Below are 18,293 nucleotides of genomic sequence, written 5' to 3'. Positions count from 1 at the left end.
GTGATTATACTGTGCCTCCAGCACTGTGCAACTTGGAATGATGGCCCATTTAAGCAAGGTGTAAGGTGTATTGTACGCAGCTGGTCCTCTGGCTTTGGAGTGCAGGGTGAATCAGGGATATTTGGCACAGCAATGTGTACAACACATATCTGCGTTATAGAGCATCTCCATATTGTTGGTATGATGCATCTTGAGATTGCAGAACACTGGGGGCAACCTGTGGTATGTGGGAGAAATCTATGGCCCCAATTACATTAAAGTGCCACAAATGTATAATAGATTCACTTCAGAACATTCACTGTTGTTGAGTCTCAAAGGAATATGATGTGAAGTCTTCAACTTTCAACAGGGTGTGTTTGTGACCTTTATCAGTATGTATAAAATAGTGCGCTATGCCCACTTGTGTGCCATGTCCACTGTTTGCTTGGACCAGCCAAGTTGCAAAAGAATGCAGCATTGCAAGAAGTTTCTCCAATAGGAGATATGGTATGGTGAATGATGTCCATGTGGTGCATGCTGACTAAAACTTTGACATGTTCAAAGGATTGATACTCTTCCTGGCAATCCTGGCCATTCTTCTCAGCCTAGCGACTGTTACTGCCCTTTGGCCCTATCCCGCCGAGTCACCTTCCTCAGAAGCAGAACATACTGAATCATCACTGGTATCAGGCAAAGAGTAGCAAAATGTCCGCCAGCAGCTGTATGCATATTTGTTACTGACAAGAGGTATGTATTTGTCTGATAGGGCTCCATTTAAGAGTCTCTGTGATTAGCCGGACTCACCTGTATGTAGGTTGCTTCCAGGTTTCCCTTGTTAGGTCATTAAGGCTCTCTTATTGTATGCTTTTGTGTAGTCTATACCTTGGAGAATCTTATTCGGTTGGTGGGGATTTTTTTTCATTGATTTAATTCATGTGTCACTTGCTGTTTGATAGAGGAAGCATTCTGAATGGCCCCGCCTATTTTTCTGTGGAATATACTATTCAGTTGTACTGTATGCGGTAAAACAGCATGCATAAACATGCTAAAACCACATCCAATAAAATCACCTGTGTACTAGTAATCGGGAAGGACTATTTACCTCAGAGGTTCACCAACACACATTATATACTGGTTTTGACCTGCTTCTCTAAATGAGGGCCGTATTCTACTGGCTAGGCTCTAGGGCTTTAAACAGCTGTCTCACTGGTGTGCTTTTCCATATTTCTGATCCTTTATAAGACGAAAATACTTTGCAACAATGTACAAATGTGTGTGTTTTATCATCTGGTAGGTGTGGTAATTAGTCACATCCAGATTAACCCTTTAGAACCTTTACATCGGCGTCGCATAGTGCAACTTACCTATAAAACAGAAAAAGTCTACCAGGGGGATGACCATACATGAACTAACATATTTGTTTGCTTAATGCAATTTTTCAATGTGGGAGAATACTATACAATTTCCTGAATTATAACCCGGTAGTGGTTCACTACTGCAATAAATGAAAGTGAACATATATTTTCCAAAAAAATAGCTTTTATTCAGTAGGTTAAGCTTTCCCAACTGCAATATATTCTACTGAATCCCCTTGCAAAGCCCGGAAGGACATTCTCATAGATCCGCTCAGCGATGGCTGGGCAGGCTGTCAAAAGACCACACAGCCCTTGGGAAGCCCACACCCAGCACAGACTGCGCCAAAGACCATGATCCATTCAAAGCTGCTTCATGGGGAAGGTTGACTACAAACAAGAGCTGGTTTGTAAATCGTCACTCCTCCCATAGAGGACCACTGGCGATGGAGTTAGCTGTGGGACATTGCCTAAGCAGGGCATGTTATAAGCACCTTTAGCTGGAGCAGGTGAGAGACACTACAGTGAAATTGCCAACAACAACATGCTCTGTAAAGCAGTAAAAGTCCCAGCCTTAATGTCTGAGCTCAGGCAAATGTATTTGAGAAGTTGTGTATGGGAGACAAAAAATTGGTTGTGAAGACACAGCCAGGATAAGGTTTATAAAAAGAAGATTACATGTAGAATTGTGAATGGATACCTTTTAACTTCCATCTCTCCAATATTTGATTACCCGTAAATCAGCAGCCTATAACAAAATACAGTAGATGCCCTCCCACGTGCCGTACAGCTTCCCTGGGACCAACTTCATTAGTGTTGGCTGGCAAGCCGTGAGGGTGGAGGGGATAGGGTGGGGTAGGATGGGGGTGGTCGGGGGAGCACGGGATATAATAAAATAGGGGAAAAAAACACTTACCTCTTTCACGTCGGCGTTTTTCCTCTGCTTCTCTGGGAGTCCTGGAACCAGGAAGCACCCATGCTTCCCACAGCCAATCACAACCCTCCAATGCAGCGTTGTGATTGGCTCCTCTAAGTCAATCTGGGGGCCTTTGCATGTTCTCCACCAGGCTGTGTAATGAAGCCTGGTGGGAAACATACAAAGTGCGCATGGCTGTTTGGCCAGGCCCCCTGTGCCTCGGTCCCCGCCTCGCCCTAACCGAGCCCCAAAGCTGAGAAAAATAAAACAATAATAATTACGTTATTATCGTTTTATTTTTCCTGCTCAAAGAGCAGTGGGGCGAAGACCCTCCGCCTTTGCAGAAGAGAAGTCCCTGAATTTCCTCCAAACAAATAATACCAAGGGCCTTATTATTATGAATTCTGTGCTGCTTGGACAACCGCATGGGTAAGTATGACTCTCACCCTCCATGTCACAGTGCTTCATGTGCAGTGCTGAACTAAGCAAAAAAAAGTTATACAAGTTTAATATGTAGCTACACTTGAGGCAGCATCTGTTTAGAGAGAAGAAGGGTAAAATAATACTTAGTGCCCTCTAGAGGGAGCAAAGAAGGGGCCTGTGGCCCAGCTCTATTCTCCTGACCCCTGCCCCCATTTTTGCTACCACCTCACCAAAGCTGAATGTGCCACTAGACAACACAGAAGAACCAAAGAGACACTGCACCTTGCTACACACATTAATTTGTCATATTATTTTTATTGTAAAGCAGGGGTGTTTGTTTAAAATGTTTAAATCTGACATTGTAAGGATATGTGTATATATTTATATACAAAATATACAACTACAAAATACATACCATATCATTTAGATGAATTTTATTTTCCTGGCATTATGCGGTTAGTCTCAGACCGGTCTGATATGACACTTTGGTTCCCCGGCTGGGGACCACCTGGTATTTTACCGTGATAACAATTGAGATTATTGACCACTATGACTTGCTCCATATACATATATATTTATATACATGTCAGCTTTTTACGTGCAGCTGCAGCTAAGATTGATTGGATTAGATTTTTTATGAATACACTATAGATTTTAATATTACACTTGCGTTGAGTACTTGTTTATATTTCACTTTATATGATGTTCAAGTAATGACACGGGCATAGGACTTGTAATGAACAAACAACATATTAAGCACGTATATTAGTTACACTATATTCATTCTCGTTGGTGGGAGGAACTGAATGTATTATGGTCAACAGCAGTATGTGTACATCTGCCAGCCTGATTATTGCATAAATACAGATCTCGCACTGCTTTTCTAGGTAAATACTGTTGTACATTTTAAGCAAACCTAGATTGACACATTTGTCCATGAAAATAAGATGAACGTCTATTTTATATTTGCATATTTTGCACATTTATATAAAATCTATTCATGCGATTTTGCACAACTTGCTATTTGCACAGCATGAAATGCATCCATATCATTGAAAACCACAATAGGTTTTGTGGTATGAAAAAGTTTACAATGCGTATTTTGCACATATTGCGACTAATTGCACAGAAATAGACTATTTTAACAAGGCGAGGTAATCTGTAATTGACTGCTAGGATATTTTGATAGATGTACATTAACTTTTACCCATTTGTGATATTCAATGGTGTGGGTATTTTAACAGTATTTTATTACGAATGGGGAAGCTGTAACTTATCAATGAAATGTGCTTTACAATTGAATGTACAATTGAATGTATCCAATTGCAAGTATTTCTTCCATATATATATATATATATACATATATATATATATATATTTTTTTACATATTACTTGAATTTGTGTATCAGCCACAAAATGCCCAACTCTCTATTAGTAAAAGTGAAAAGAAGGTATAGTCCTTTCCATTTGTACTCACTACATATGACTATTCCTTGAATATTCCCATTTAAGATGTTTTTGGAACAATTCATAAAGGCATGCAAGGGTATGTCAAAGAGTACTACTTTACCCACCAAATTCCTTTGTGAATAGACCTCATAGTCTTTAATGCAAAAAGAACAACTGATGGACAAAATTCACCCCGGTACAGAGAGCTGGACCTAAATCCATCATTGTTTTACTCCCCATGCCATTCCAGTTTAAATCCAGCCATATGCAAATCAGTCTTGACCATGCTCCCCATGGTAAAGGTCCAGCCCAAACTGCCAGGCCAGGTCCTCCCTGGGACCGGTCTCGGGATTTCACCTCCTTTCAGCCGGGCTACCATGTCTCCAGTGACATGAGAGCACGGAACCCACATTTGGGCATACCCATCCTACTCAGGGTGACAAATGCAAAAAGAACAACTGATGGACAGAATGTTGAACAATGTCAAACATTTACCCCAATACAGAGATCTGGGCCTAAAGCCATTGTTTTTTTGCTCCACATGCTATTCCTGTTTAAACCCAGCCATAAGCAAAGCAGTCTTGACCTTGCTCTGCATGGGAACAGTTCAGCCGAAAGTGCCAGGCCAGGTCCTCACTGGACTGGAAACAAGCATCCTGGGACCAGTTTCAGGGTTTCACCCCTCATCAGCCAGGCTAGTTTGACTCCAGTGGCATGGAGTCCACAGGAACCACGTCTGGGCATACCCGTCCCACTGGGGTTGACCAATGCAAAAAGAACAACAGATGGACATTTCAGCATTCCGAAATAATTTGTTCCTTTTGCTTTTGTAGTCCTACGTAGGAAGGGTATGCTCAGATGTAGGTCCCGGGCTCATTGCGCCACTATATTCAAGATAGCCTTGCTGATTAGGGGTGATGCCCCGAAACCGGTCCCAGGATACTTGTTTCCGGTCCAGGGAAGACCTGGCTTGGCAGTGCCCATGAGGAGCAGGTTCAAGACTGATTTGCATATGGCTGGGTCCAAACTGGGGGGGTTGTTGAGCAAAAGAACAATGGATTAAACTCAGATCTTTGTGTATGGCGGTGAATGTGTGTATTGTTCAGCATTCCATCCACCATTTGTTCCTTTTGCTGTTGTCGCCAGTGACGGCTCCTCCACTAGGGTGGAGGATCGCCGCCCCACAGCTTTCAGCAGTGGAAATAAAGGAAAAATAAAATGATAATAACTCATTGTTAATATATTTGTATTTGTTCCTGCTGAGGCGTCTTTGCAGGGTGGGCGGTGTGGGCGGGGTGGTGATGTTCTGCACTCAGAGCAGGGGGAGGGTGGTGGGCACATTGTAAGTGTGCAAGGACTAATTGGCCAGCCCTCTTGGGCCGGCCAAACAATCATGCGTACTTTCCATGTTCTTAAAACAAGGTGAGGGGATACCCAGTTATTTGTGACAGTGTCTATCTTGCCTGTATCCGAGACAAGTGAGCGTAATGCACCCAGGTAAATCGGTGCTTGCTCCACAAGTTCTCAGACAGTAAACTTTATCTGCGATGGTGTGAAAATTGAACTATTTATATGTATAGGGTTCTCACCCAGAGGTACCACCTGTGGCATGTTTCATCACTGGAGCCTCACCGAGACACTGAACGCGAATGGATGGGCTTGACACGTTTGTAAGTGGAGCTCTTTGAGTGGTAACAGTGAGTGAAGGCAATGTTGAGTGAGTTAAAATAGCCTTTAAATCCTTTGTAACAAACGTATTGTTATGGGATCTAGGGCAAGGTTAAGATAGATCAGTGTGATGCTTTTAGGAATTTATGTTCGCAGGCATCTGATACATCAACATGTTTCAGGCTATATTTGACCTGTGAAGGGTCAGTAGGCTTTTCTGAGGACCTTGTTGTTACCCAGCCTTTTCTGATTGCTAATTTTCTGTGCAATTAAATAGTAAAAAACATGCATGTAACCATACAGACCATATTTATAGGAATTTTCCTTTTAGGGTTGATATGACTTGTTTTTTCAACAGATATCATAGGGGTATCAGGAGAAGACGGACTCTGTAGTTACACATTTATCAAGAGTACGTATCCGCACACGCTCGTAGCATCGCCCTGTGTCCCTGCATATATATATATATATATATATATATAAATAATTTCATTTTTCATACCATCCCAGTGCGAGTTTACTGTCTGAGAAAATGTGAAGCAAGTACTGATTTACCCGGGTGTATTACGCTCATTTGTCTCGGATACAGGCAAGACAGACACTGTCACATATAACTGGGTCACCCCTATCCTTGGGTTTATTGCATAGTAAAATAAAGAAGCAGAGGGTATACCCTTACCATATACTTCTCACTCCTCCTCGGTGTATAAAGAATATTTTGTATGTTCTCCACCCAGCTTGCCTTACAGCCAGGGTGGAGAACATACCCAGGCTGCCATTCCCTGGCTGAGGACCGAACCACAGAGCTCAGACCAATCACCAGCACATTGCAGCATTGTGATTGGTCAGGGGAGCCTGGATGTGCTTTCTGTTCCTGGCTGGGAGACACGCGGCAAGAAGACGGAGGAGAGACACCGCGACGACGGAGGAGGGACGCTCCATGGAAGTATGTTTATTTCCATCTTTTTTACACCCATAGCCCCCCCACCCCCACCACCCCCGAACCATGCCAGTCGCCACTGTTTGTCTCCCTAAGTGGGAAGGGTATGTCAAAACGTGGGTCCCATGCTCACTACACCCCTGGATTCAAGCTAGCCTGGCTGATATGGGCTGATGGCCCGAAACTGGTCCCAGGATGCTTGTTTCCAGTCCAGATAGAACCTGACTTAGCAATTCGGTCTGGACTGTTCCCATGAGAAGCAGAGTCAAGACTGATTTGCATATGGCTGGGTCCAAACTAGGGTGGTGTGGTGATCAAAAGAACAATGGCTTAAAACAGATCTTTGTGACTGGTGGTGACTGATTACATTGTTCACCATTCATTCTATCATTTGTTCCTTTAGCCTTTGTCGCCCTAAGTGGGAAGGGTATGCCCAGACAAAGGTCCCGTGCTCACTGTGCCACTGGATTCAATCTAGCCTAACTGATGAGGGGTGATGCCCCGAAACCGGTACCATGATGCTTATTTCCGGTGCAGGAAGGACGTGGCTTGTCAGTTTGGACTGGATTGTTCCCATGAGGAGCAGGGTCATGACTGATTTGCATACAGCTGGGTCCAAATTGGAGTGGTGTGGTGAACGAAAGAACGATGGATTAAACCCAGATCTTTGTGACTGGTAGTGAATATTTGTATTGTTCAGCATTCCATCCATCATTTGTTCCTTTTCCGATAGTCTTTAAGACACAGACAAGATAGCTGTTCTCAAAGTATGACACATAAAATTGTGGGCAGCCAGGGCCGGACTGACCCTGGCGGGTACTGGGCGTTTCCCCGTTAGGACGCCAGGGTCGGGACGGTTTTCGGCCCCTGGGGGGCCATTTTTGTTACCGGGGGTCGGCAATATAGGCCCCCTGTAACAAAATCGCCCGGAACCGGCCCTAGCACACAGCTCGACCGCACCCCCTTCGCTTCCAGGGGGGCTGGCCGAGCAGTTTGCCAGGGCCGGTTTCTGTTCCCAGTCCGGCCCTGTGGGCAGCTGGTCATTCACAATAGGAATGCTTGGGATTCAGAGTAGCTCACAGACAACAAGAGGCAAGAGCCCAATTGTTTCTGACACATGCATTCACCAAGGAGAAGAACACTCTGAAAAGAATGATAACGTCATCCCCAAGTTTATATTGTACACCTCCGTCGCTTTATACACCCACCGCTGGTTTTCTTCGGCTCTGAGCTGTATTAAAGTTAGTCAGAGCACAAGGTGTTGACTGGACTCATGGGAGCTTTATTTGATACTTTTTGAATGCCTGTTTCACCTAATTCCCCCAAACTGAAAAATACCTGGTTTTACCTGCCGCCCGCCTTGTTCGACACCCACACAATCATTGAGCTGGCAGTGTTCGCATTACCAGTAAAATAAACATAATTACGAGTTGTTATTTTGTTTATTTTTATTTTGTTGCTTGAATATTTCATTGAGATTTTGCACACCTGTATGGCTCACAGCATCTAATGAAGCCCATTTTTTTTTAATGATAAGTGTTGCGCTCCACCAATAGTGGGATGATGGGATCTTTACCTGAGGTCCTGTAATGTGCATGAGGCCAGACATTGCTGCCGCGATGCTGTCATAACCCGCCCGCTGGAACATGGGGCCCGTCTGGCCATAACCTAAGGGGGAAAGAAACATGGTCACTGAGGCTGAAAGAACAGTGATGCATTCAAACACACAACTGACACGTGCTGTGCAAACAATAATACACAAGGCACCTCTTTTTACTTTTTGATTTATAGAAATATTTCACGCTCTTCTACAGGGATATTCAAATAGCCTGAAACCCTACTGAGGAAGTTCATTTTGTTCTGTGGCCTTAAACTTTCGTGCAACAAACAATATATCACAAAAGCTGCCACCATGTTTTTTCCTACTGTTTGCGCACGAGGCCGAGGCTCTTACTGTAAAATTAAACATTTCGTTTCTAAGCCATTCTGCTGCTTTCGGGATGACAAGGCACCCAGCGTGTCACACCCCCACCGGACTCTCACGAATCCAGACCCTCTCAACATATTTAGATCAGTCATGTTTTTCTCCTCCTCAAATCATCTTTTGGCTCCGGATAGGCAGAAAAGTAACTTCCCAAAAATATTCTGCTGAAATGTCAGCGGGGCGACCTCGAGGAGAAGCTGACACCGATGTCACGGGCGTGACAAACGCACAGGGAGTGATGCGGATTTCGTGATGGCTGCGGCACGGAGAGGGAGACTGTCACCGTGCCAGGGAGGAGCGTATGCTCGCGCTGCCTGCCAAGTCATGCCTGAGGAGTCAACGATGGGAAGTGCTCCAGCGCCCTTTATGGTTCATCGAGGCTTGGAGAGAAAGGTGCGTCGGATCTATTGCACGGCGATACAGGATAAATTTATAACAGTCCTGATCTGATGTCACGATTTGAGCAGGTCCGTGATTACGGAAGACAGCTCCACCCGCTATCCAGCAGTTAACCTCCACAGCCTGTGTGCACCCAGGGATGGCAGCTCAAATGTTGAAAACGATCAACATAGCTGCTGAAAGCTTGTCAGCAACTTCAATTACATGGAAGCCAACAGCTAGAGGTGATAAAGTGGAGCTCGTGTATAGAGCTGGCTGGGATACAACAAAAAAGGGTTTTTGCAATACATAAGTCATAGATTAGTAGAATTATATAAGTTACTTAACTTCGTAAATCCACTTTCTGGTGGATACTCAATCTAATTACAGATTCCTCAACTTAAAATACTCCCAAGGCGCCAGACTGGTTCCAGAAAACTTTGCACAGCAGTACTCCCACTGGCTGCTAGGTGGTGCCTTGTAATTCCACACTGCCCTGAAAGTGATGGAAAGGAACCGCACTCTGAAGTCACCCCTTCCGCTTGTTTCAATTTCTTATATTTTCCCTTTCCATGCCCTAAAAATCAGAGCATTAACAATTGTTGAATTGAATTGTTGAAAGAAGGAGAAAGGAGAAGAGTAAGAAATTGGGTAGTTGGTTGCTGGAGTGGGAACTCTGGTCAAGCAGCAGCCACAATCCTTGTCAGCTTGAGGCACAAGCCAACCCTAAATTAACCTGTGCTCAACACTCTGGTAGCTTGGCACAGAGCAGTCAGGCTTAACTTAGAAGCAATGTGTAAAGCATTTGTGCAACACTTCAAATAGTAATCAAAGTGAAAAACATCACGCGCTAAAAGGATCTCACACCAATTTAGAAAAATAGAGTTGTTTTTAATAAATAAAACAAAACCAAAACAACAAAAATCCAATCAGTAAAACGAGAGCTATTCAATTCTAAAGATGTGAGCAGAAATAGAATCAAAAAGCCCAAAGAGTCAATTGTGGATATCTGGTCTCGCTGGGCCAGGACAAAGTCACAAGTTCAGGCCGACTGCGATAGAACATGGGCTGGCGACACGGACCCAGTTAGGCCTGTGAACAAAGTGCATTTAATCCTGGTTTCCTAGCGTCTTGAGGTCCCAGGCCAAGGATGGCTTGGGTAGCCAAAGTGATGGTTCAGCACCGAGATGCAGAGCTGCGATGCTAGGTCCTATTTCATTCTCGAGGATTCCATCGGCGGGGGCTCACGATGCGAACTCCGGCGTCGAGGATGAGTCTCACAGTGGAGGCGATGCGTTGGTTCTGAGGAGCTGTGAGGCTGCGATGCGGGAACCGGCATCGTCGTCGAGGCTGCCGTTGACGAGAGATGCAAGAGACTGCAATGAGGAAAACTTCACACAGGCAGCGGCTCAGATACAGTTTTGGGGTTGATGCAGAGTCCTTTATGTCGGAAGAATCCTCGCAGCAGGGATGCCGGGTTGGTTCTTATAGGTCCACAGAAGGGCTGGCAGAGTCTCTTCAGGCCCAATCACAACAGTCTAGGACTGGGGTGGCACAAATTGGCAGGGCAGACTCACAGATGGCAGTGTCCAGGTGCTGGGTTGGAGTTTTCTCTCCCTGACACACTAGTCAGGAGGCCAGCCAAGGGACCTAGGTTCATCAGATGCAGATCCAGTCCTTCTCACCTAGGCAAGAAGGAAGCAGACAGCAGGTCGGCACAGCAGAGCAGCAGAGTGGCAGTACTCTCAGCAGCAAAGCAGTCCTTCTTTCTGACAGAGTATCCACAGGTCTGAAAGTGTACTGAAGAGTTGGGGTCAAATATTTATACCTGGTGCCCTACTTTGATTGGAGGAAGATTCTTCAGGTTCCCACCCTCTTTAGGTTCCAGGCATCCCCTTCCCTCCCGTCCTGGACCCAGCTTGTCTGGGGACAGAGTAGTCTAGTGACAAGCCCTTTGTGAGAGTGCTCAGGCAGAGCCTTTGTGATGTGCAAGTGTGACAGGTGACAGCTCCTCCCCTTCGTTAACTTAGAGCGGGCCATCCTGCCAACATCTATCTTCCCTTTGTCTCACTGCCTGGGAGCAATACACAAAGACCAACTGCCAGTTAAACCTAGTCATGTGACCCAGGAACAGGCTGTAGGCACCAAATGGTTAGTACAAGAAAGTACCAACTTTTTGAAAGTGGTATTTCCAAAATTGTGATTAAAAATCCAACTTACAACTAAAGAGGGCTTTTATTACAATTCTTTAGACACCAAACTCAATCTAACTACCTGGTCCCATTTGGAAGATGCAGCTTATTAAATGTAATAAGGTAACACCGATGTTATCCTATGGGAGAGACAGCCTGGAATCTCTCCCCGAAAGAGCACCTGGTTCTTGCTGTAAGTTTCATTTGATTCCCTGAAACAAACCATGATCAGATCTCCTGTGCTCAGGGCTCCTGGCTTCTCCAAGGATATTATTGTACAGCCAGATGCCTCAGAGCATGGCATAGGGGCAGAACTATCGCAACTTCATGAGGAGGGCCTAGACCCACCTGTAGCCTTCATCTCCAGGAGGTTACTCCCCAGGGAACAACGGTGGAGTGTTATAGAAACAGAAGCTTGTACTGTCGCTTGGGCAAAGAAGAGGCTGAGGACATACTTGTTTGGCATTCACTTCCTGATTCAGATTGACCACAGGCCCCTCAGTTGGCTCATGCAAATGAGGGATGAGAATCCAAAATTGTTGAGGTGGTCCATTTCCCTACAGGCTATGGACTTCAGGGTGGAACACAGGCCAGGCTTAGACCACTCCAATGCTGATGGTCGATCCAGGTAATTCTACCTTAGTGAAGAGAATTATCTAGAGACTAGATAGCTCTCCCTACTTTCAGCTGGGGTGGACACATGTTAGACCTGTCAGGCTTAGGGTGGTCTTCCCTCAATCCTTTTGCTTTTTGCTTCCACGTTTTGCTGAATCCTTTTGCTGTCCTTACGACTCTGAACACTTTACCACTACTAATCACTGCTATAGTGTATGCACTGCTTCCCTAAACATGCGTATAACAGGTGAATACCTGAGAATTTATTTGTAAGTCCCTTGTAAGGTGGTATACCATTTACCCAGGGCCTATAAGTTAAATGCTACTAGTGAGCTTCAACACTGATTGTGCCACATACAGAAGAAGTCTTTCAAACCTGTTGATGTCTGCCACTGCAGTGCCTGTGTGTGCAATTTACTGCCACTTCAACTCAGCATTTTAAACTGCTTGCCAGGCCTCAAACTATCCTTTTTTTACAAATGTCATCCCTAAGTAGCCCTAAGGGTAGGGTGCTATATAAGTCAAGGTTAGCACAGGTACTTTATGCTTTGCATGTCCGGGTAGTGACAAACAGCCTAGTTCATTTTTCACTACTGTGAGTCCTACTCCTCTAATAGGTTAGCATTGGGAATTCCTTAATACATTTTTAATCTGTAATTCCTGATCAGAGAGGAGTAGCTTTTTCATGTTTCATATGTTTGGAATGGTAATGATAAATCCTACTTACTGGTGAAGTTGGATTTAACATTAATGTTTTAGAAATGCCACTTTTAGAAAGTGGACATTTCTCTGCACTTACTGCTCTGTTTGCATGACAGTCTGTCTCCAATAGCCTTGGGGTCTGGATGGAACAAGACCTGTCATTCAGGACCCAAGCTAAAAAAGTGGCAGGAGTATGCTTTGGTCTCCTCCGATCGGCTCGGAAGGTCCTGCCTCTTCTTCCACACCCCTCTAAGAAGCTGCTTATCCAGGGTCTGATCTTGTCCAGACTGGATTATAGCAACACTATCCTCCTCGGCGCACCAGAGACGACATTCAACAAGCTCCAGCAGATTCAGAATATTGCAGCACGGCTCCTCACGGGCACCTCAGTCAGAATGTCAGCCAAACCCGCACTACTGCTGCACTGGCTTCCAGTACGAGAAAGGGTAAAATTAAAATCCCTATGTATCGCCCACAAATTGCTGCAGGGTAAGGGGCCCCCCATACTGAAGAAACTAGTACTACCCTACAAAGCCAACAGATCACTTCGCTCAGATGGCGAGCATTTGGTCATCGTGCCCAGAGTGAAAAAGGCACGTACAGGAGGAAGGCGATTCTCGGTTAACACAGCTATACTGTGGAACTCCCTCCCCCTGAAGTTACGGGCTGAACCCTGCCATCTACGCTTTCGGAAACTCTTAAAAACTCACTTATTTCCTTAAATCTGTTGCATTTGTTTCTCTGGTTCCCCGTCCCGGTCTTTCTGTTTTTGGTTTAGCGCTGGGATGCTTCCGGGTAACTATGCGCTCTATAAATCTACATTCATATATGTCTGGGGTGGTGACAGCTCCACGTTGTGTATTCCCGCTAGACGTCTACAAAACAGGAAGAATAGGTGTGTCTGAGTACCAATCTACATACATCTCCATTCTGATGGTCTTGCCAGGGTAGGATGGAAGGGAGGGGCTAACACCTCACTTGAAAAGGCTGAGTCCTGTCCCCATACGAAGGACTAATTACCCCCCACAGATAGCTTGGCGTCAGGACTGGGCTAAAAGGGATACTTGTGCACGTCAGAGAGCTGCTTTAAAGTCACCCCAACATCAAAGGCACTTTTGGTTATAAGTACTAGGTCTCTGCCCCCTAGAATCAGACAGTTCTTGATCTTGAATTGCACCTCTGTCAGAAGGACTGCTGTGCTGCACAAAGGACTCATCTTTGGCCTGCATACTTGGAAGGCCTGATTTCCTTGTGTACTGCCCTGTTGTCAGTTGCTCTCTGACTCTGCTGAAGAAGAGCTGGACTCTGCCTCCACCCTAAGGGCTTGTTGGGTTGCCTCCTGTTTTCTTTAAGCCCGGGCGAACAACTACGCTACGCTCGCGTAGTTTGCTACTTGCAGTACGCGAATTGCATGTAGCACAGTGCGAACACGCGTAGCGAAGCGCAGCGGTCATTTTTTGCTTGCTCGCGGTCCTCAACGTCAAGTTGGCGACCGCGAGCAAGCAAAATGACATAATGGCGAGACTTTTGCCTCGTTCGCGATCAGCAACATCAAGTTGGCGATCGCGAGTGTGGAAAATAAACCTCCCGCGAGATTCTCAACGTGGGAAGGTCGGGTTTCTCATTGCGAGTGGTCACATATGCTCGCGACCGCTCGGAATGATAAACTACCAGTCCGCATTTATAAAGCTGCCGCCTGAGTAAAAATCTACTTGTTTGGCAGAAAACGACAGCTCGCACTGTGCCAGCTGCTGTTTTTAATGATTGCACAGTGCAGACAAGCTTCCGGCACTGTGCAATCATCACGACCAGCGCACTACACAGTTCGAGTAGCGCTACGCGTAGCTCGTGTACGCGTAGTACTACTGCGCTTTTTTTCTGTCTGGATGTTGAGAGTGTGTGTGTTTTTTTAGTCGTTTGTATCTAGATGGATGCTTAGCCTCTTGAGTATGGTTGTGATTGTATGTTTGAGTGAATTATCTTTTGAGAAATGTTTTTATTGTTCCTTGCAGTTCTGGGCTAACGCTATATGAATTACATATGTTCTATTTACTGAAGTAATGAATCTTTTTATAAATATAAATGATAATAAAATGATTTAAATACAATCAGCTGTTCTGTGGGCAATTGTTTATATTGGAACCTATTGGTCCTTCTGATTATTGGGAACCTCCCTTTCATGTTGTTTCATGTTGTTATATATACTTCGCGAACTACGCCCACTTTTCTTGAGCCTCAGGGGAATAAAAGTCTCTACCCCTGCTGCTGTGCCTGGCTCACGGGAAGTGGCCCAGATGGTTGCAACAGGGAGTTTGAAGCATCTCCTGAAGTGGTGCGTCAACCCAGTTGTGGGTGAAAAATCGGCACATCGCATCGGAACCAGTGCTTTCCCTCCAGAGATCGACGCCGCAGACAGAGTATCACCGCCGCTGCAGCTTGGTGAGATCGACGCATCTTCTTGACTGTGTGGCAGAAACCGGCGCATAGCTCTTTGCCTCTTGACTCCGGGACCAGTCTTCGAAACTCACTGCAGACCAAAGCGCCCCCTTTTTTTAAAATTTGTTTTTATTTACTTTTAGCAACAAGTATACAAACTTTGATATGCGAGAAATTGACGTTCTCGTGCGTAGCACTCGTTACATATGATTACATCAAAGCAAAAGGAATGCACAGTCATATCTCGAAGGAACTAGGAGTGCTGTTAAATATCATTACAAAAGTCTTGAAACTGTGAATTGAGTCCTTGACTGCGAAGCATTATGTAGATTTACAACACTCGCCATCATCAGAAAAGTACATTATATCATATTCAGTTTAACAAGTCTATCATCTCCTTTTATGACTATACCATTCTAACAAAACTACAAAACTTACCTGTATGGTGGCCCCCTTGAATTACTGAATCCTTTCCTGAAATATTAGGGGGATGAACACAATGACTAAAAGGTACAAGGTGTTTTCACACCTTAATAGACAGGGGATTTAAATAGCACTTCTGCAGGAAACACGCTTGACGGCCAAAGAAGTGGCAGCACTTCATAGGAGATGAAGGGGACAAGCCTGCTACACCACTTACTCAACGTACTCAGCAAAAGGGACATTAATATAGATACGAGCAGGGGTTTCCTTTCAACATACAGGAGATCTCCTTGACCCAGCGGTTAGATTTGTAGTGATAACAGGCCATCTTGAGGGGCGTGATATCGCACTTATCAATCTACCTCCCGAATGCACACCAAGGAACTTTCTTTGCAGAGCAATCAAGGTCCTTAGCCTCCTATCTTGTGCACTCGGTAATTATGGGTAGGGATTACAATTGCGTGGTAGATCCAGAACTGGATTGCTCTCACCCCCCCACTGCGGGACTCTACAAATACCAGAATGGCCTGTTTATTTTCGGACTGGCAGTCACAATAATGATTGATCCATGGTGTCGGACACATCAATTGTAGAGGGACTACACCTTGTTCTCGGATCTCCATGAACTTCACATGCATCTAGCCAAGTTTGTTTGCACCCCAGATATACATGGCCTGGTTCATGATGTTGAGTACCTTGCTAGACCCATATCAGACCATAATCTGGTCATCCTCTACCTGTGTTGGGAACAGCTATGGCCCAGCATACCAACATGGTGACTAAAACCCAAGTCTTTAGAGGACCCGCTCTTCTGTAACACTCTAGGGAGTCCATTCTGCAGTACTTTGAGGATTATACTGGCGCCGCTTTGTCCCCCTATGAGGGAGTGGGATGTGTTCAAAACAGCATTCAGGGGGAAGTACCTATCAGAGTCGGTGGAAGTGAGACGCACTCTATTGGCTGATATCACGAGAAAGGTGGCAACTGAGTCGGTCAGAATTACAACAATCCCTGTTAAATGCTCAGGAGGAAGTGGCGCAGATTGTTGAGAAATTGCGATGCCTCAACTACAGGGCATACATGACTTGAACTCATGCAAGGCATGGCCGCACTGTTTCACTATTGACTTGGCTTACTAACTCTGCGACGCGTGGATCAATTACAGGGCAAGTGGTTGTCTAGGTAGGCAGAAATTAACCAAATATTTTACGCGTATTACTCAAACCTGTACATGAGCGCCTTTGAGAAAGCAGATCCCAATATTAGGAAGTTTCTAACACCTTTGCCTTTCCCAACCTGAGGAGACAGAAGAGATGGGAGGAGACATCACAATACAAGAGGTTTAAGCATCTATAAAAACCTTGGCAGGAGGCAAAACACTGGGGACAGTTGGGTTCCAGGTTGAGCTTTCTGCCACATACATAGATGAGTTAGCCCCTAGGTTGGTGGAGTTGTACATACAGCAGCTAAAGATGCAAGTTAGTTGCCAAACTCCACTAGAGAGGCACTAGTAGTGCCACTGTAGAAACTGGTAAGACCGCCACATGATATGAAAGCCCATAGTCCGTTATCACTGTTCAATATCGATTATAACATTCTAAGCTGCATTCTCGCCACTGTACTCCTCCCACATACGGCCACCGGATCCATTCTAGTCAAGCGGGGTTTATCCCCAGATGCAACACTGTGGTCCTAATACTCCAGGATGTCAATACTTGAGACCTTCCTGAAAGAGCAATCTTTGCAGTAGACATAGAGAAGGCTTTTCACAGCTTGGAGTGGAGTTTTTTCTACAGTGTGATGGAGCATTTCCGATTGGGACATGTTTCATAACCTGAACTCGATTACTATACACAGACCCTTTAGCCAGAGTTTGAACTGGCCTTTATGTCTCAAAGAGTTACAGGGCGGATCGTGGGACCCAGTGGGGCTGCACCCTCTCCCCTTTGCTCTTTGCCTTGGCAATGGAGCAGCTGGCCGATTGTGCCAGGATGGGGGGCAGCTAGCAGGGTATTGAGGTCTCGTGGCAAATCCATCAGTTTGCCTTGTACGCGGACAACCTCTTAATGTTCCTAAAGGATACATAGACAAATCTGGGAGGTGCATGGAAATTGTTGGAGAATTTTGGCTTCATATTCAGGATAAAGGTCAATTGGCTAAAATTACTACAAAGGGAGCCTAGATGCCTATCGTACCTAGGAGTAAACATATACCATGTGCCAGCTGACTTGCTGGATGGGAATGTAGGGAAGGTGATCAGAGCACTTATAGTGAGTGTAGACTTTTGGAAGGCACTCCGCCTCCTCTCTGTGGCAGGACGAGTGGCATTGATTAAAATGGTAGCAATTACTTGGTTGCTCAATTTCTTTGTAGCACTGCCAGTATGAATTCCCCGAGCATTATTCAAAGAAATTGATTTGCTCCTTACTGCTTTTATCTGGTGGTCATGCCGCAGACGTGTAGCCTTGACAACGTTGCAGAGACATGTGGAGATTGGAGGACTAGCTGTCCCAATTTTTTTATCCTATTATCTCGCTGCATAGCTCCATTGGCTAACGCAATGGGTAGCTGAAAGACAATCGCTGGGAAGAGAGATGACAATTACTGCACCTGATTTCCTCCAACTGATCAAAGTAATGCTGAGACTCAGGCATCCCCATGAGAATGCTACCACTGAATTCCAAGTATTACGATGCAGCTGGGTTAGATGTTTGCACAGAACTTGGGAGAAAAGGCCATACTCGCCTGACATACCTGTGAATATGTTGGAGGTATTGCCACATTGGGGGTATTAGAGGGCCTCACAGATTGGGCAGAAGCGGGAGTCTCCAGGGT

The 18,293-nt window shown here is 45.2% G+C and overlaps 1 protein-coding gene across 1 annotated transcript in view; it reads right to left on the bottom strand.

The window, feature by feature from the left end:
- The window catches only part of SUGCT (succinyl-CoA:glutarate-CoA transferase), a 3,450,745-nt gene that overhangs the window by 2,836,501 nt on the left and 595,951 nt on the right, over positions 1–18,293 (bottom strand). Inside the window, exon 7 of the mRNA XM_086964866.1 lies at positions 8,305–8,396. Coding sequence (XP_086820992.1) covers positions 8,305–8,396 — 92 coding nt within the window. The remainder of the gene's footprint in view (positions 1–8,304; positions 8,397–18,293) is intronic.

Source organism: Lissotriton vulgaris, chromosome 4_1, assembly GCF_964263255.1.
Source record: "Lissotriton vulgaris chromosome 4_1, aLisVul1.2, whole genome shotgun sequence".
In the NCBI taxonomy this organism is placed as follows: Eukaryota; Metazoa; Chordata; class Amphibia; order Caudata; family Salamandridae; genus Lissotriton; species Lissotriton vulgaris.
This window is presented reverse-complemented; position numbering and strand designations above follow the sequence as displayed.